Genomic DNA, 20692 nt, shown 5'->3' on the forward strand with positions numbered 1-20692 from the left:
CTGCACTCCTACATGTCTTTCTTTTTGATATTATCAATTAGAATATCGGATCAGCTCTAGTAAATTAAACAGAATATAGCCTATGAAAACAATAATTTAGGTTTTAAAGCTCATATGCTGAGATTGAGTACAATTAATTAGTACAAGCTATTCTATTTTGAAGTTTATTTCTATTATTATCAACAGCTATTCTTATTATTTATTTCACTGTTGAAGATAGATTATTATTTAAGTATTATTATATTTTGTCCTAGTTTTAATAATCAAATTGATGTGTGATAATGAAGTGTGATTATTTTAGTACAAAGTAATGAGAGGCTGTTAGATGATTTATGTGGGTGAATATGTGAGAAATAGATTTATGTTATAATATTGGAAAGATTGTGTGTTTTTTATAGGTCTAGAGAGATTATGTGTAGCTACTGATACTGGAACATTACATTTTTTTGCTTTACGAGATGAAGAAGAAAAAAAGAAAGCTGAATCTATTATGTCTTCGTCGCAAGACCAGTCATTTTTATCTACTTCTCCTTCTATTGCAAAAGAATCACTGTAAGTATAAGATTAATAATTTTTATCTTTTTTACCAAAGTAATATTTGCAATAGGTGAATGAACTGCCAGTTAGGTAACAGGCGTTACAAAGTGTCAATTTTTCTTGTATCAAATAGCTGGTTGAAGTGGTGTGATTAACTTGGCAAGAGTTGATGTGAGCCGTATTTAGATTAGCTTAATTTTTAATTGTGTATATTTTCAGTATTTTTACTTACTTGTATGAAGTAAAAAAAGAATTGTGATTGTGAAAAATTTTAGTTTTTCAGATTTCAATGGAAATGTCTATTTTGACCATCCCTGAATCCATTTTGACTAGTTTCAGTGTGATGTCTGTACATATGTATCTTGCATAACTCAAAAATATTAGCTGTAGGTTGTTGAAATTATGGATGTGGGACTGGTGTAACATCTAGTTGTGCACCTCCCCTTTTGGTAGCAATCAACTTGACCAAAAGTGTTTCCAAAAAAAGCCAAAAATCCAAAAATTTAGATATGTCAAGCGGTACTTATTTTCATTGGTTCCAGAGTTATAGGGAAATAGAATTTTAATTAATGAAATATCTGGATCTTACAAGGGGAAGGCACATCGATTCAAATACGACTTTGTCTCCTTTTTTTTATTATTTTTTTTTAAAATTTAAATCTATTTATTAATAATTATTAACCTCTGATTGTAAACATTTTTTAAAGTAAACAATAATTCAATAATAACAGTAAAAAAATATCAGTAGTTATTAATGAAATAAAATTTTGTGTACTTTTCATTTTAAAAAAAATGTGTATGTAATTTAATAGGCGTAAAAGGAAGTCATGTGGTGTCGACATCTGATTTTTTATCAGTTATATTCAGATTTCATATTGTTATTTTCTTATTGCTAATTTTTGTAATATGCTATTAATTTTCTAGAAAGATACATTTTTTTTTGTAACCTTAAAGTGTTTTCACTCATTTTTTTTGTCATGCCTGACTAGGGATTTGAACCCGGAACCTTTGGATGAAAGGCCGAGATGCTACTACTCATGCCACAGAGGCTGGCACCCATTTAAGTTTACTTGATGAGAGTGTTACTCTTTGTGATGAGCTTTTTATGATCAAAATTAAGCTATTAAAACAATGTTATTTCTGATTGTAATAGTATTTATTGTAACGACAGACTCTGAACATAGAACTTTGATTTAATGAAAAAAAATTTGGTGAATGACCACCGACCATTGACCAAATAGAGTTTGTTGGCTGTAATTTTATTGCTTACATATATTTTTTTATATATAATATAAACAAGACAGAGTACATTTCAGTTTTATAGTATATTTTTAAAAAGATGTAAAGAAAAAAGCAAGTTTTGAGATTACGTAAGAGTGTTTTGTAAAAATTTTGTCCATCCAGAATTAGAAAAGTTTGTGTTTAATTTTTATAATTAATGTAATTTAAATAATTGAAAGTAATATTCAAACTGATTAGAAGAAAATTTTTGTTGATATTAAATCTATCTCAAAAAGTTAAATTTAGTAGATTTAAGAGAGCCTTGAGAAAGGCTGATATTTGTGAATGTAAATATCATCATTAAAATTTCTTGAAACATTTTTATTTTAATTGTAAAATTATATTTTTTTTTCAGTGAACAGTTACTGGTTAATGAATCGGTATTGGGATTAAATGAATTAAAATTGCTTTATGAGTTAACGCAATTTGAAAATTTAAGTCCTTGTTATGCTGCAACAGTGCCAGCTTGTTGGACTGAATTGATGCAGGCCCAAAAACAACGTAGACATCCGCAGCATCTTCAGCATGCTGATGATATACATCACACCAGGTCATGGAGACTTCAAAATGATGCGTATGTATAGTATATTTATACTTTTAAAATCCGTTTTTTGATTTTCTGTTAATTCCCTGAATTAGGTCATGTTTACTTGTTTTATCTCCACAGAAGAAATGATTATTATTAATAGAATAAAAAGAAATTAAAAACAGGATATTGATTTAAAAAAAAAACTTTTATTATATAATACAAAATTGTGGGGCAATTATTGAACGTTACATCTTGAATTGAATTTAATGAAAGTCTTAATCACATGGGTGTCCACTTTTTTTAACTTAGGAGGTGACATTGGAAATAGTGTCAGTTTAATATTTCAAAAAACTGACATCATCAGTTTTCTAATTGTTCACTATCAGTGTATAAACTTACTTTAAACAAATCTTTTCTTTAAGGAGTTGATGACTTTCGGAGCAATTACTTAACTTTTATCAATGGTTGGAAGTTGACCTCCCAAAAATTTGATAAATTTTGACCTCTTCCTTCTTTTAAATTCAAATTAGAAAATATTTTTCTTTTAATAAGATCTTGTCAGGGTATAAGTACAGTTTTCTACTTTTATCGCTAAAGAATAAGCAGATAAATTAAAGAAAATATTTAAAAAGAATATTTTGTTAAAATAGTCCAGTATTTTGTAATAATTCAAAATAATGTGGCTGTATTTCTATAAAATAAGTATTTCACGGCAAAAATTTCATTTCACATTAAGTAAAAAATCGATAAAAAATTACAGAAATAATGCTAATCATTTTTTAAACATTTAGTATTGTGTATGACCTCCATACAATTTTAGGCATGCCGCTAAAATTGTATGGCACGACTTTGTCAGGCATTGAGTCAATCAGTTTCAAGCATTGATCTTTTGTCGCCTGTTGAAGTCTTAATTCAGCCTTATTTTTTGGTTTTCTTTTAGCCAGCTGTAGTGCCATCCAATGCCATAAATTTTCAGTTGAATTTAAGTCAGGACTGCGAGCTGGTAAATCCAAAACTTCCACATCATTTGCATGAAACCGTGCCTTGGTAGCCCATTATTTATGATTGTGCATTGTCCTGCTGGAACATGAAATTCACACCCAACAGGTTATGAACACAAGGAAGCTTGAATTCTTCTATTGTTTTAATATATTCTACGCTGTTCATTGTCCCTGATTCTGATGTATCCAGGACCTTCTGACGTTATGAAACCCCATACCAAGACAGCATCTCCACCATGTTGCATAGCAGGAATGATGCATGCTGGTAGAAACTTTTCAGTTTTTGTTCGCCTGACCCTAATTTTTTGGTTTGAATACAGCTGGAATCTGCTTTCATTGGAAATATAACCCTTTGCCAAACGTCTTTCAACCAGTTTTTCCTTTTTTTTACAAAACTGATGACGTTTAGATTTATGAACGCTGTTTAAAAGGGGCTTTGTTAATGCTAAATGTGATTCCATTCCAGCTTCTTTTAAACATTTAGAAAGTATGGCAGTATCAACCTGAACACCATACATAATGTTCTGCTACTTCTGTTGCCATATCAGGCAAACTTGCATACCGATTTAGTTTTGATACCTTTGTGGTAGCTTTGTCTTGCCTCGTTGCATTTTTTCTTGTTTGACCAGATCAAGGAATATCAACAATAATTTCTTGATCATGATATTTTTTAACATCTTGCTGAACACATGTTTTTGATATTTTTACTTATTAGCCTAAGTTAAATATTTTTCAAGAGATAATTATCTATTTATTAAAAAAAAGAAACAGACTAATTTTGGCTTATTTATAAAATAGAAATTTGCCCGCAAAATTTGAAGCATCTACGTTAGAAGAAGCTTGCGGTAATCACCAAAAGGTGTATTTTTAAAACTCTTTCCCATAGATGTATAAGATTTGTATGTAGTCCATAAGTTGAATGACAAACTCGCATTAACAGTTTTTTCTAGAGTGACCTTGAACTTATGGAAAGACTATATCTAGACAATTGAATAATTAAATTCAAAATTAAAACACTACATATTGAAAAAAATTGTTTAAAAACTAAATTTTTTGGATTTCAGCCATATTTAGTGAGCCACATTAGTGAATTTAAAACTTGGAAAATTCACAAAATACACTGCTGTTAGAGATGTTTGCATAATTTAACTCTCATTTTGGTATTTTTTCATTTGTCTCCTTATAACATTGAAGATCATAAAAATTGTAGTTTTGTGTAACTTAGTAACTAGAGTATTTATTTTACTATCCGTATCCTTTATTATATTTTTATTTACTTACTTGCAAAATAAAATAATTTAAATCGCACAGGAAGTAGCAACATCAGTTATTAAAAATCATTTTCTAATTTTATGTAATTATTATATAATATTTGCATTTATTTTAATCAAATATGTAATTTTTCAAACTATTTTGTCATAACATAGTAGCAAAAGACTTAACAAGAAATAAAATAAAATTTGTCATGAAAATAGTAGGCATTCAGTGTATGTTCATTTCTGCAGTGAGTGACAAGTGAGTGTCTGCACCCTATCCAATTAAAATCCATTTCTATAAAAGACTTACGCATTTGAATTTTTATGTAACTCTGATAAGTCAGTCAGTTATGAAAGTATTAACAATAAGAAATGATTTGGGGAGTAAAAAAAATTCACTAGTGCTAGACCAAGTGAATAAGGAAGATATGGATTGACTTGTCTCATGTTTTGCCAAAAACTGACTGATTAATAGTGTTGTGCAAGGGTAAGTTACGAACATGGAGCGTTCATTGATTTGACTCTTTGGATAGCTTCATGATCATATTTCATTACTTCAATAATATTTTTTATTCTGTCTTGCCATCTGGAAGAAATTAATTGTAAAAACATCCTCATAGTTGAAAAAACTATCTGACTTTGATGTTTGACCACACTTACACTTGCCCAAATTTCTGTTTTTTATTGTGGGGATCCTTTTGACACCCATAGTGATAATTGAGACATTGTATCCATACCTTCATCTATATCCAGTAATAATATTTTTTAATTTTGTTAGCTAGATTCAGTAGGTCTTGACTAGTGTCATTTGATTCTATTTTTGATAATCAGTCAAAAGGTGGGGCACAAATTTGGTTATTTTGCAATTTCCCTATATTTTGTGGCATATAGTTTTTGAAATGCTTATTTCAGCAACCTCGCAAACAGTTAAATGGCTTCAGATTGATTGAATTTGTTATTTCTTATAATAATTTCTTCAAATTTGAATACTGACGAACAGTTTGAAAGAGGATAATCATTAGTTGAAGTCCAGCCATGTTTGAAATGTTTCCATCACTTGTTCCTTTGAATTCAGCACAAAGCCTCATTCCCATTTGGTGTTTGTAACATATTGAATGTTTCTATCAAGAATTTTTCCCAGTTTAGCACAAAATTTCAGATTAATTTATTACTTATGAAAACAACTCATTTTAAATCCAGTAATAATCAGACAGTACGTGTAACAGTTGCTGAAAAAGTGTAGTACAATAAGTAAAAAAAAACTATTACATTGTACTTTTTAGCTGGGGGTTGAGGCTATGTTATCTTAGCTATTTTAGTAGCACTCAAAATAACATAGCCTCAAGTTTATTATTGAAAAAACTTTTGACATAAAAAGGTGTTAAATTATTAATTACAAAATTACAAATGAATGGTAAGAAGCAAGTGTTAGCTAAAAATAGTTTAAAAGCGAGACATTTTAGTAAACAATTTTTATATTTTATCAATATATATAATTGCAGCCTCACAAATAAAAAACAGCATTTTGTCTCTATAAAAAATTGTTCTTGTTTTTAAAGAATTCATTCACTTTGTATATACATGCATTGAATTCTTGTGTGCATCTTTCGGATGCATTTTTTTCATTATTACTGTATGAAAATTTTTTATATTTTGTATTTAAAAATAAATCTGTACAGAATTCACAATGAGAAATTTGATAAATATAGTAAATTCTTGTTGCAAATTTTACTTCACAAGTTTAATATTAAACATTCTTTGCAGGACAACTTGGGATGAACATGTTTTTGAGATTACATTACCTCGCAGTGTTTGCATTGGTCATGTTGATGTGAAATTTTCACTTCATTCACAATGCCCTACTCCTCCAAGAATTGAAATGACTTTATTAAAACAAAATGCTACTGGCATTGGTAGAACTAAAGAGAAATTCAATGAATATACATTAGTAGATTCTACTGTTGATTTTAATCTCAGTTCTGATCCTTCCTCTACAAAAAAAGGTAAGTCAATTGTATTTTATACTCTATTGATACGTATTTTCCTTAAATTGTACAATGTATGATTTTTATTTTTATTTTATGTAACATCAAAAATATTTTTAATGATTTTTCAGGTTTTTATTAATATCTGTATTTCAAAAACTTATTTTAGTCACTTATTTGAGTGTTAGAACTAAATTATCTTGATTTCATACAGAATTATTTGTTTATTAACCTAAGTCCAACAGTGAAGTTATTCACTGTGCTATTTTTTTTTTTACATGCATATTAATATCCTCATTTGTTAATGAAAATGAGATTGTTAAAAAGCAATGTGAGGTACAGGTTTGTAAAATAAAAATTTTGGCTAGAAAACCAAATAGAGGAGCATCAGAACAATTATAATTTCATTTGCAGAATTTTGCATATAAAAAGTTAATTTAGAAGGTAAAAAGTCAAAAAGTTGTGTTGCACAGATGTAATGGTAAAACTGATGTGAATGGAATTAGATGTTTCATTTTGGATCACTAAAACAGTTCAAATTAACTAATTCTGACACCTACAGCTTAGTCTCCCATTTCAATGTTCCTTTGTTCCTCTTGGTAATTAGCTGGCCATTGGCTTGAAACTTATAAAAAATTTACTACCTGTAACTACAAATTTTTTTGAAAAGTTATAGTTCAGTTTTAAAGCTGTATATTTTTGCTTCAATTTGCAAAATGTTGACTACCGTATATGTTTTACTTATTTTTAAACACCAGATTCAATTATACTTGTTCAGCATAAGAGCTGTCCTAACTATTATTTGTAGTAGTGAGATTTTACTGCAGCTTGTGCAATTTTGTTATTGCAGTTATGTACCAGGTGACTCTGCTAGTTCTCACCAGTATTTATATAATACTTTATCATCTATCTTGTTTTTGTCAACAGTGATATAACTTTAAATATAGCTGCCATGTAATAAATTCATAAATAACTTGATTCAGTCTGTGCCAAATGAAAACATCAAACATAAATGAAACATAAAACATATAATTTATAGCGTAACTTTTGAGACAATCTATTATAATGCCATGCGGTTTGTTTATGCCAGAATAACTCTTAAAGAAATCAAGTATAATGATAAATATTTGTGAATAGATCTGTTATTTAATTGTTAAAGTGACAACATTATTTAAAAATAGGTTATAGCAGGACTTGAGGCTGATAGTTTGTGTATGTAGAATGTGTATGTGTATATACATATGCAGAATATATAGAATGAATGTAAATGTATTTACAAATGCACAATATTATAAGTGTTACTATCTAAGAGGTTTAGAAAAATCAGTTAAACCAAGAATAATAGGTTATAACAATTTTTAAAGAGATCTGTAATAATTGTAAATTATCTTTATTACAACCAGGTGTGTCATTGGCAAACTTCATAATGCTCTAGTGTTATTTGTTGTGTCAATTGAAAAATTGCTCAAAACTTACTAATTGTGTAAGAAACACATCAGTCTGTAGGAAATTGCCCATATTTTCCATCTATCATTACATTTTTTGAAACTTGCAATATCTAGTCCTTTTGAAAGGATTTAAATATTACTGTCAATATATAGAATTTTGTTAAAAAAATATGAAACTTTGATACATCATAACAACATATAACACCTCAGAACCAGTTTATAAAAGCCTAAATGTTTGGAAATAAATTTATGGATAATAATTTTATACTTTATAGTAATACCATTTCAGGAATAGAATTGTTTTTAAGTGTTTTGGAGTAATTGGATATTCACATTAAATGAATTCAAATAACCTACTTTTTTATGATTTTTTTAGGTATAAAATGATAAAGTATTTTATTCCTGAAGTAGATCCTTGATTTATTATTAGGTGATTATTGCTATATAAAGAAATTCAGTTATCTTTTTCTGAAGTATTAGTGTTTTATTTATTGAGTTTTATCAGTGAATGTTGTTAGTTTTAATAATGAAAATTAAAAAGGATGTACAAATCATTTAAAATTTATTCAGGTGCTGTGGAAAATCCTGTTACAAATGAAGAATTCTTACGAGCACATAACATGGAGGTATTGTGTGGCCCTATAAGCCTGTCGTCCTGTTTAGATTTAACTGAGCAAGCCGGAACTATAACATTTTCAAGTCTTAAATTATTTCGAATGCGAGGTCGAACACTGTTAGTTCATATGAAAGCATTGTCAGACCCAGCCTCTGTAAGTAATACAAATTTTCATTGTCATTTTATTTGTGCTAAGCTTATTTTTTAAATATTTTGCATTATTGTTTAAGCATATAAAAACTTTATTGAAAAATGCCACCTTCTGCCCAATTCATTAAATAATTATCTACATTTAATTTTCTGCTAGTACAAGTAAATATTCAAAATTTTCTTATCTTGTTTTAGTTAATATATTCTTGAAATGATCTTTTTAGTTTTTTGTACAAATTGTGTTTTTACAGTGTATATCATCACTTTTTTAAAATCTAAAAGATATTGATAAAAATTCTTTACTAGTTTTTAAAAGCATTAAATTTTTTACTTGAGTGGAGTTACTTCAGCTTCTAAGCTGAATGGTTGCAAACCTTCCAGGAAAACTTGAAAATTTCTTACAATGGAAATGCTGAGTATACGATTGCTGCTCTGCTCACAACTGATTGATGTGAAGTGTGTAACTGTATAAGAATATTTATTTAGGTAACTAATTGGAGTGAACTCGCCAGAAAACAGAGATGATTTTCATTTTAAGCTACTATTTGTAAGTTTTTCTTCAGAATTGGTGAATGCATTGTGTTGGCCAACTCTGATTGACTCACTAGTAAGAGAAAGTTGAAGATTTGGCTTTTCTTTTATATTTAATAATAATTTAATTATAAATTAATTTTTTAACTCTACATTTATTTTAATTAAAAGTTAATGGTTTGCAACTCTTTATTATTTTTTTATTTCGTATGAATACTTGTTTATTTTTTATATATTTATTATTTCTTATTAATTTTTTGCTTCGTTTTTTTAATTAATTTATATAAGCTGTTAAAAATGATAATTTAGCTTTTACTTTATATTGATTAGATGAAATTTAATTAATAATGTATATATATGTTTTTTTTTTAAATTAAGGGTACTAATAAAAAAGCCAAATCTGAAGGCTTGAGCTGGGAGGTTCAAGGAATGTCAAGTGGAACACCAGATAGCTTTGTAGAAAGACTCACAAATGCAACAAAGAAAACAGAGTACATTGGCTGTGATTGGTTACATGAAGTATCCATTACTATACGGAAAACAAAACAGACTGATATTGCTAATGAAAGGTTTGTAATTAATAATTTTAATGTTAAAATGTATGATATTAAAAAAATACAACTAGATTTGATAACAGGATTTTAGAATAAAATTTGATTTTTATGTATAGAACAAAATTAAATTGCAAGGTAAATCTGATAGTAGTGGTATTTATAGAATAAATAGTAATGGTTGTAAATGAGTTCATATTGCTAAAACTAATTTGTATTTTAAACAGCAATTTTACAATATTTATTGATATAAAGTTTAAAAAAAAAAAATTCAAATATTGCTGATCATTTCATTATGGATGGTCATGAGGACATATAATAAAAAAAAGAATAAATTAAAAATATAAAAAATAAATAATAAAAAAAATTAGATTTAAAAAAAAAATGATTTGCAGATGTAAACTTATAAAAAAAAAACAATGGTTCAAAATAGATGAAAATAAACTTAAAAGCTAACAATTTAAAGCATCAAAACCAGAAGATAAAGCACACTTATAAATGAACATAAACTGAGCATGTTGAATTATTTAAATATAAGTTGACACCTATTAAGAAAGTTCATTTTTCAGTTAGCTATAATTTGATATTTTATTCATTAGATCATGACAGTTTTTATAATGATGGTAATACATTGTGTGATAAGTATTTTATAACTAATAATGAATCAGTGTTTTTGAAAAGTAATTTTTATATAAATTGGTAAGTTTATAAACTTGCTATTTTGATTTAAAGCAGGATCTGGGTGGCTATCTGTCATCACTGAAGTTTTTTTTCGGGATAGGAAAGGCAAAGGAAATTATTCTGATTAGTTTTCTGCTGTGTGGAGAAACTAAAGTTAGAGGAAGGTACTGCAAAATTTTGAAAAAGTTACAAGTCTATTTAGAATAGTTAACAAGGTGTGCTCACTAAGGGAGTGCAAGTGTGATTCTATAACGTCCATCCTCACATCGCTCAAAATATGACAGAACTTTTTCAAAAGTTTTGATACAGGTATTTAAAGAGACAGGGAGTTAATTTAAGAAACATATTTATATGAGACATTCTTAAAACAAGTCACTTTTGAAATGCTTTTTTACATAACTGCCTTCAATTTCAACTGATGAAAACATAGAAACTGATGAAAAAATCGACTAATGAAACAGCATTTCCACTAGCTGTTATTTTCTCTTCAAGAAATTCTGCCACCAGTGATTTAAACCATCCAGTAATACAACTTTTCAATTCAATGTCATTGTCAAACCTTTCTGATGAAAGAAAGATGAAAATAAAAGAAATAATGAAAAAGGCATTAATGCTGTTTAAATAAAGAAAAATGTGTGCTGCTAGGAGCTAAAGTTAGAGTTGGGCTAAAGGGTGGGTAATTGAAGATTCTCCAAAAAAATTCCAATTGCCCCACTGTCTGATTTGCCAGGTGTTGTCATGCAAAAACAATACCTGCAGGATAGCATTCTGTCGTTTGCCTTTTATAGCTCTTTAAGGTATTTAACATTTCATACATTTTGGCATTTACAGTAGTTTTGTGATCATTAAATTTAACAAGCATATCACCCTTTTTGTCCTAAAAAATAATAGCCATAAGCTTCTTTACTGAACATTCTTGTTTGAACTTCTTCGATGTAGATGATAAATGCTGCGAATACATTAACAGCTGCTTTGTTTCAATGTACAAATAAGAAATCCAGTTTTCATTTCTGGTAACAATGTGATCAGACCTTCATTTTCATAACGCCGTAAAAATACATGTGCTGCAGCAAGACATTTTCCTTGTGTTTGTTGATTATCGTCTTCAGCACCCATCTGGCACGCAATTTTTTAATCACTTGTTTCGTAAATCAAAGATTGTGAAACACTAAAGATAGTATGACATAGTAAAGCACCGGTTTTCTCACATTTTTTCATCAACTTTTTCAATCAAATCATTCGTTATCACCGATGACTGGTATGTACTTCATTATGAACCTTCTTTGTTTGCTCTTTTGGAAATGAATGGCTTTACTGTTTTACATTAATGTTATTCATAATGTTTGGTTTGTAAGTGTCACAAATTTGCCTTTGAATTTTGGCCCAGAACTGTTCTGTGCCTTCAGAAATCAGATTACTCCTTGTACTTAACACTTGATGGGATGAAAGATTGTAGCATTCATTATAAATGGATAAATATAAACAACTAACAAGAAAAATGACTAATCTTTTGTTGTTAACAGAAAACTATGTATTGAAATAAACGAGCTACGCAAGCACCAACTATGAGGCTCGGCTGATAAATTTAGCACATTATGCGTAGCATGGGAACAAAAAAGCTATTTGATGACATAAAAAATTAATAAAATAACAATAACTTGGCTACAAAATGCTGTATTTATTTTTCATTATAATTATTGTTTACACTGATACACTTTTCCCAATGTGTGACAATTTTTTGCATTCCATCACTGAAAAATTTTGGCAGTCTTGATCGGATCCAAGTGGCCTCAGCTTCTTTCATCTCATCATTGGTGGTGTAATTATTACTTTGAGATCTCTCTTGAGATGAGGGAAGAAGTGGAAGTCACATGGAGCCAAATCTGGCGAGTATGGTGGATGCGGAATAGGCTCAAACTTCAGCTTAAGGAGAGCTATCAGAGAGTTTGTGTGCTACTCATTGTGCACAGATTTTACGGTAACTCAACTGCTCGATAATATGGCCTACTCGTTCTTTAGGTATGCCTAATTGAATAGCGATGCATTGCTGGATGATTCATCGGTTACTTTGAAGCAAATCATCCAACTCTTTTCGATGTTTCCCATCAGTTACAGAAACTGGTCGTCCACTGTGAGGTCTGTCTTCAATTGTCGCTTTACCAGCTTCACATTCATAAAATTTCAATGACCACCTATTTGCAGTACTCCTGTCAATAGTTTCACTACCGTAAACCACTTTTAAATGAATGATAATATTCATAGGATTCACATTTTCTGCTGTTAAAAATTTGATCACTGTGTGTTGTTTTAACCGCGTTGACATATTGGCTGTACCAGACTCCATTCTAATTGCTGCTGAAAACAAACCGTAAACTGGTTTCTACGCATTATCGCAGGTTTGTGATGAAGGATTTTAATTATAATGTGCTGCCATGCCCAACTCGATTGTACCTTTTGTCTCTGTGTAACTTGTTAGTGTACAAAATTTATCAGCCGAGCCTCATATTTACATCGCTTATATAAACAGCAAATTCAAAATAGACTACTCTTAAAAACATGCCTCCCCTTTAGTAAACTGAAGGTTATCAGATAAAAAATTACAATGTAGTTGAACAATCTCTTTTCAATATATTATTGATGATTATGTTTTTTCAATATATCTTGCACACTAGTTTAATTTGTGTTATAAAGTTTTGATTATTTTTTTTCAGATTAGAACGATTTGCTATGTTAGAATCAAGTTCGTTTCTGGAAAGATTATTGAAAGTTGTTTGTAAACAAAGAGAATCTGGTGATAAAGGGCAAGTAAACCAGTGTATTGCTCTTGATATATTGAATTGGATTGCTGCTATTCGTCTTGGACGTCTACGATGTAGTCATTCCAGTTTAGTTAATATGCAAGTGGATTTTATTAAGATAGTTGAATCTTACCTACCATTACTAATAAAACAATGTTTCATACAAGGAGGACGATCTGTTGCCCAAAAATGTGTAAAACTTTTCACATTATGTAGCGAGTTAGTATTTTTTTGTATTATTAGTTTTTGTCTAGCAGAATAGTAATAAACATTTTTAGTTCAATTTTGTGTAATCAGTAAAATGAAAGCAGGTTGTTAAGAATGTTATTATTTTATTGACTTATTGGATAAATGAGTACTGTTTATAATGAAAAAAATCTGGAATTTCCATTTTTATATGGTTACATTTGAATATAATTTTTATCACAGTTATTTGTTGGCATGTTACTATTCATTATGGTAATCATATTCACTGATTTCCATAGTGGAATGGTAATGTCTGTCTTTCTTAAATAAAGTCAAAACCTTATTGAGATTCATAAAACTTTTGAGTTTTATAAATCACAATCAGGCTGGGCATTTTCTTCACACATTGCAAAATTCTTCTTTTCCATAAAAAAAGTGTAGATAGCTGTATAGATCTGTATTACCAGAAAGAAAATTAATAAATATATTAGGGTTGTCTCTAAATTTACAGATTATAAAAATTTGTAAATATTGTGATATTTGTAAATATTATTATGAATCATACAGTATATATAATTTGTTATATCCCCAGAAAGGTGTAAATTTTATGTTTTTCTACAATCTGTCGGTATTTTTGTAGTTGTAAAGCATCTGAGGCATAAGTGATATTTTATATGCTTTCCCTGAAAGTTAGGGTGTTCAGTAACCCCAACCTTACTAAGATTGTTCACCATTATCTTGCGGTGAACAGAATGAAGGTGTTAGAAGGGTTTGGCTATAACAAAAAAAAATCATATTTAAATTCTGTTTAAAAATCCTTTTTAAATCTCCATTGAGATATAGCACTGCATTAAGAAATTAGATTATTTGGATTAAACCCACCGGATTGGTCTAGTGGTGAATGCGTCTTCCCAAATCAGCTGATTTGGAAGTCTAGAGTTCCACCGTTCAAGTCAAGTCAGTTATTTTTATATGGATTTGAATACTAGATTGTGGTTACCGATGTTCTTTGGTGGTTGGGTTTCATTTAATCAAACATCTGAAGAATGGTCAAACTGAGACTGTACAAAATTACACTTCATTTACTCTCATACATGTCATCCTCATTCATCCTCTGAAGTATTATCTGAAAGGTAATTACCGGAGGCTAAACAGGAAAAAGAAAGAAAGGTTATTTGGATTAACTGTCTTAATTTATTCATAAGGTTTGTGTTAATAGAGTCAATTGTTTAAATTAAACATTTCGTGAATTAGTCTATTGGAGGAATCCAGACTTCACTGAACAGCCTAATCTTCATTAACTGTGGATCTTTTATTAATAATAATTTTTATGTTTAATGGAAAAATGCACTTCTGTAATGTTGGACTTGCACTATATTAAAAGAAATAAAAATATGTGTTGCTTGATTAAGATAATTACTTTTATAAATAATAAGTTTATTTATTTAGTGTTCATATTCGTTTGTGTAACAGAGATAGTGCAAGCTTATGCAATTTGGACTGCTAATTTCTTTATTTTAATATTTAGAAGGTAAGGACAGTTTTAATATCAGTAAAATTACATTCTCTTGTTTACAAAACCAATAAAATAGCTTTTTACTTCTCAAAATTTAAACATTTTTCTGCTGTGCTTTTTTTTACCATTCCACTGTAAATGATTTTAATATTGTATAGTATTGCTAATAGCTATTTCTTTCTTTACTATGATCAGTACTTACATTTAAGTAAGTAAATTTTTTTTTGTGTAATTCAGACATTTAATTCTAAAATTTGTTTACTAAAAAAAAACAAAAAGAAACTGATTAATAAGCAGGTAGAAAATGATAAGCAGATAAAGCAGTGTATTTTAATTAAAGAATCAGAAGCTGGGTGTCTTAAGAAAAACTAGTTTAGCTCATGTTGAAGTTTCTATTTTAAAATCGTATGTTGTGCATTACAAACTTTTTAATATATCAGAAAAAGTATAACTTTAACGGTAGTATAATTTTTTTGTTTGCCCTGTGTGTGATAATTTTTATAATTGTAATATAGAATAATTTAGACTTTTCTTATTAGTTACAATCATTGGTGATGTGATATTTTACTGTGTTTGTTTTTAGTGGAATGAGAAATTTAGAGAACAGTACTGATGTTGATTTCAACCAGAGTCTGATAGAAGCATTCTTGGAGGGTTTGAATTCAGTATTACAGAGTTGGTCAGCTGGTGCTATGCGATGGTATTTCCATTGTCTAGCTCGTATGATTACAGTTAATCCGAGTTCTGTTGCTAAAGCTTCATATAAAGCTTTAATGTTATTGCGACAAGTTGCTAGTCATTTAAATAAAAGGCAAAATCCTAATCATCTTCTCTTAAGATCTAGGTAGGTATGTTGGAATGATAACTCCAGATTATTTTTTAAAAATCTTATTTAGTTTTTTCTGATTTTGTTATTTTATCACCTGTTTATTATCTGTTAGTTAATTTTATACATATAATTGTGCTGTTGAATAAAGTTAATAAATTTAAAAAAAATATTTTTTTAATATTATAAATGAAATTGAATGTTCAGATTAACAAATTTTGTTGTAAAACTGTTGTAAAATTGCACAGTAGGTCTGAATAGTTCCCGAACTAAATTTCTGTAGTCAATACAAGTAGCACCATCTCTTGGACAACCAAGGCAGTATGTAATACATTGCCTGACGAGTGTGGTACAAAATTTCATCATCTTTCATCACTCCAGTTTTGAATTATATTTGGTCATGTATGTTGTGTTCATGTGAACTTGTGCGAGCTTGCGACAAGGAACAGAAAAGCACTATAAAATTTTTTGTTTAACTTCAAAAATCTTAAGTTGAAACTTATTCTATAATACAGCAAGCATTTGGTGATGAAGCTGCATCTTGTACTACAACGTATATATGGTGGAAGTGGTTTAAGATGTTAGAGAGTTGTTGGATGATGAACGAAGCAGGAGGCTGTCAACAGCTGTTCATGACATAAATATTGTGAAAATGCGCACACTTCTGCTCGAACAACCTCATCTTACTCTTCAGGCCATAGCAGAACAGCTAAACATTGGTAAAGATGCGGCACATACAATTCTAACAGAAAAAATTAACCTCCAGAAGGTGTGCTCTTGTTTTGTTCCACACTTCTTGACGGAAGAACAAAAACAGATGTGTCTTTCTTGCGCTCAAGACTTTGTTGAAACTGCCGATAGCAACCCAAATTTTTTGCAAACAATTGTAACTAGGGATGAAAGCTGGTGCTTCATGTATGATCTGCAAATGAAGCGTTAATCTGCTGCTTGGTTGAGTCCTGGAGCACAAAGATCAGTGAAAGTCAGGCAGCAAACATCAAGAGTGAAAACGATGTTGATTGCATTATTCAACTCCGATTCATCATGAATTTGTCCTAACTGGTCAAACCATAAATTCTAAATTCTATTTTGAAGTAATGAAACACCTGATTTACTGCATTTGTCAAATTCAGCTTGAGTACTGGGATCTGTACAGTTGAACTCTCTTGCACGACAATGTCTGGCACACATGGGTACAATTTTAACATGTTATTATGCAGCAAATCAAATCACCGTTTATCCCACCCATCCTATTCACCCGACTTGGCTCCAGCAGACTATTTTCTGTTCCTGAAACTCAAGTTGAAGATGAAAAGCTGCTTTTTCAATGACATTTCGGTCATCCAAAGGGCTTGCACCTAGCAGTTGAAGGTGATCCCACAAAGAGATTTCTCCAGAGCATTTGACAGGCTCTACCGGCATTGCAATGAGTGTACAACTAGAGAAAGGTTCTGTCTAGAGGGCTGATGCGAGTAATTTGCTTATCTTTAAATCTGTATTTTTATTTAATTTAGTTCGGGAACTTTTGTATTATTAATTTATGTTATATATTTTATATTAATTTATATTGTACATTTATAGTATTTTGTATTACAAATTTTGTGTTACTATTAACTAACTATACCTATAATTAATATAACTAACTATAATTATTAATTCAAAATTTAATTAAACAATTTTTCTTTTCTTAAAATTGAAAATTGTTTACTTAAAATGACTGTATCAATACAACGCCTTTTATTATTAATATTAGAGAAGTTGTATTTTATATTAATTTATCTAGAACTATATATCCTAGCTTATCATCTGGAAGCAGATATTCATCTCTGTATTTAAATAGCTATGTTTGTCCTTGAAAATAACATGAAGCATGCCAGTATTTGAATATGCATATTAAAATTTAAACATTCAGCTGCTATTTTACAGCTACTGTTATTTAGAAAGTAAGAAGACTTAATTCAATGTTTTATGATTAAATGTGTTAATTGTATTAGCTTGTCCATAATACGATTAATGTTAATCTTTTTTTAACAAGTGTTTTCCACAGAAGGTAGGTTCATTTGATCATTGCTAGATGGGGGATGTGCTCACTTGAATATCTCATGGTTATTATTAACATCCTGTACACATTATTAAAATTGATGCTGCTGTTGTATAGGATTATGTACACAAAAATTTAACATGTATAAATATTTCAATAAGTGTTTTTCTCAAACATTACTTTTGTACTAGTTGTGAGGTCTATCTGATTGATACTGAGGGCCAATTAGAACTTAGATGTGAATAAGTTTTCACTTATTTGGGATTAATTAAAGTGTGATCTTGGGTCAGTGGGGGGTGCCTGACCTCTTTGACCTTGAGTTTTTATGTTCCTTGTAATAATGTAGTTCAAAATTATGATATTATCATCATAATGTTAATGTCACAAATATTTATAACACATGACAAACAAAAAGTGATTTTAGATTGTGAATAATGATTTTGATAGGGATGATGACACTCCAGTTACACTGATAACATAATTTTTGTTTCCTAACATGCAATACATGATTTTAATCTGTTTTTTGATGCTGAAATTGAATATGAACTCAAGAATCTTTCTATCATTAGCCATTTTGGAAAAATTTTTAAATTTTAATTAAAGAATTTTTTTTCATTTTTCAGCATATAGTTAGCATTTTATTAAGCTCCTATGTTGTATTTTGTTAGCTCATTTTTTATTGTTTAACTTTGTTAATATAATTTGTAAGCTATAAATAAACAATACTAGACAAAGAATGAAAGCATATCATAGTCACATATGACATCATATTTAATACTGAACAGTGAGCCTTCATGGACAAGATTAATCATGTCTGTGCAGGTCAAAACATGTAGTTGAAAACACAACTATGTTGTTTGTATTAAGCACTGGATTTAGGAATGAATTAATTTTGTTCAATCTTATTGCTGTCTTAAATTTGTTAACAGTGCAGTGTCATAATGCCTCGAAATTGTGTAAATGATGTGGATCCCTTTCGTTACACACACACATATATATATATATATATATTTTGTTAGTTTACTGTAATATCTAATAGAAAAAACATTACACCTTTAATTAAAAAAGCATATCATTTGTACTTTCAGTGTTAAATTGATCATCAGGATAAGACGTGGGCTCCTCGTATAGTATCTACTAAGTGTTCTGTATATTTAAGAGGATGGGTGAAAGGTACACGGAAGGCTGCAAAGCCTTCCGTGTACCTTTCACCCATTTGGTGTACCTATGGTTTGGTGTGAACCAAAGGATCATATAACCTCTTATTACTTTTGTTTAACAAGTGTATCTGGAATTTCTAAAAAATCTAAACATACTGTAAAATATCCTTCATTGCAATCTGCAATCAGGCCTGTACCTCACAGTGAAATTATTCCAGTTCCTGAGCTACCTCTGAATGTATGTTTCAAAAGCAGTGATGAAGAATCAGGCATTACTGAAGAAGACAACAATGATTTTGATTTTGAATTATCTTCCAATAATCGGTGTTATTAATCAACTTCTTACTTCATACAGAGCTATGGAATGTAATATACTGTTGAAAATACATTTCCTCTTCTGATATCTGGATTTTTCCCCAGACAACCTTGAAGATATGAGTGACAAACATGTTGAACTTCTCAAAAAAGACATTTCAGTGATGGAAAGCCACTAACGGGAAATTGAATACTGACATGGTAGTTGATTACTGTTAGACAATATTCAAGATGTTCCTGGGCTATTTATAAAAGAAAAGCAAAATCATTCTAACACAAATCTGTGGTTTTGCAAAATTATTTACGTTTTACAGATTTTAACTATATTTTCTCTTAGTTTTTTTGAAGTGTAATTTATTTAAAACTAAGGGTGATAGAAAAATCGTATTTACAGATCTGTAATGTATGCAAAAAAGCAATTCAAGAATTGGTATCATGCTGAAAGAAACATTAAAAAAATTATTTTTTTCCGTCAATGTTATTATTGTTGGGGGATATGATAGTGAAATGTAAGATGTGACGGATGATAATATTTTCAATAAAAAACTATATAAAAAACTGGGTTTTCATATTAAGGTGATGTTACCAAATTCTTTTGAACTTTATTGCAAGTACAAAAATACTAAAATTTTTTACCCGATTTTGATTGGCTGTAAGAGAGGAATTGTTACCCGAAAGTTCATAATGGGAGGAAATAGTGCCTGGTCCAGTTGCTCATGGAAATCATTTCATTAGCAGATGTGATGAAAAACAAGGTTGCATACTTCAGAAAAAATGGCAAGCGGAAAGATACAATATACTATTATAAGATATGTCTTGATCTTTATGATTTGTGTCCTTTCACATGTAAATGTTTAGGCGTAAACTCTGTTTTTAATATTTTTAGATGTGAAAATTAAAAAAAAAAATTTCTATATTCTGTGCATTGTTTTTATGTATGAAGTATTAAGTATAATGGCCTATTTCATTATGACATTTTAATTTTTTATATATGTCATTTGTGAAAATCTCTTACTTGTGCTTTAGTTTGAGTTTTTGGATATATGTATAATTAGTTCACAGTATCTTAATTTTTTCAATATTATTGCTGATAATTCAGTTATATTACTGATTATTATTACTAATTTTCGTGCTATTGTATCTGCTTGTGTAATAATTAGATTTATCTATAATAAACAAAATTGAAAAATATTTGTTTTTGATGTCTCAATTTTAAGCCTATTTTTCTTGTATAATAAATATAAATAAACGTACTAAATGGTACACAATTTGTATCAATACAGA

General features: G+C 29.2%; 1 protein-coding gene across 3 annotated transcripts in view; it reads left to right on the forward strand.

Moving 5' to 3' along the window:
- The window catches only part of Bruce (BIR repeat containing ubiquitin-conjugating enzyme), a 265772-nt gene that overhangs the window by 49797 nt on the left and 195283 nt on the right, over positions 1 to 20692 (forward strand). For all 3 annotated transcript variants that reach the window (XM_075366104.1, XM_075366105.1, XM_075366106.1), the window contains exons 10-16: positions 399 to 552; positions 2174 to 2392; positions 6369 to 6607; positions 8608 to 8807; positions 9713 to 9903; positions 13278 to 13583; positions 15650 to 15910. In XM_075366104.1, coding sequence (XP_075222219.1) covers positions 399 to 552; positions 2174 to 2392; positions 6369 to 6607; positions 8608 to 8807; positions 9713 to 9903; positions 13278 to 13583; positions 15650 to 15910 — 1570 coding nt within the window. The remainder of the gene's footprint in view (positions 1 to 398; positions 553 to 2173; positions 2393 to 6368; positions 6608 to 8607; positions 8808 to 9712; positions 9904 to 13277; positions 13584 to 15649; positions 15911 to 20692) is intronic.

This window comes from Lycorma delicatula, chromosome 5, assembly GCF_047948215.1.
Source record: "Lycorma delicatula isolate Av1 chromosome 5, ASM4794821v1, whole genome shotgun sequence".
Classification (NCBI taxonomy): Eukaryota; Metazoa; Arthropoda; class Insecta; order Hemiptera; family Fulgoridae; genus Lycorma; species Lycorma delicatula.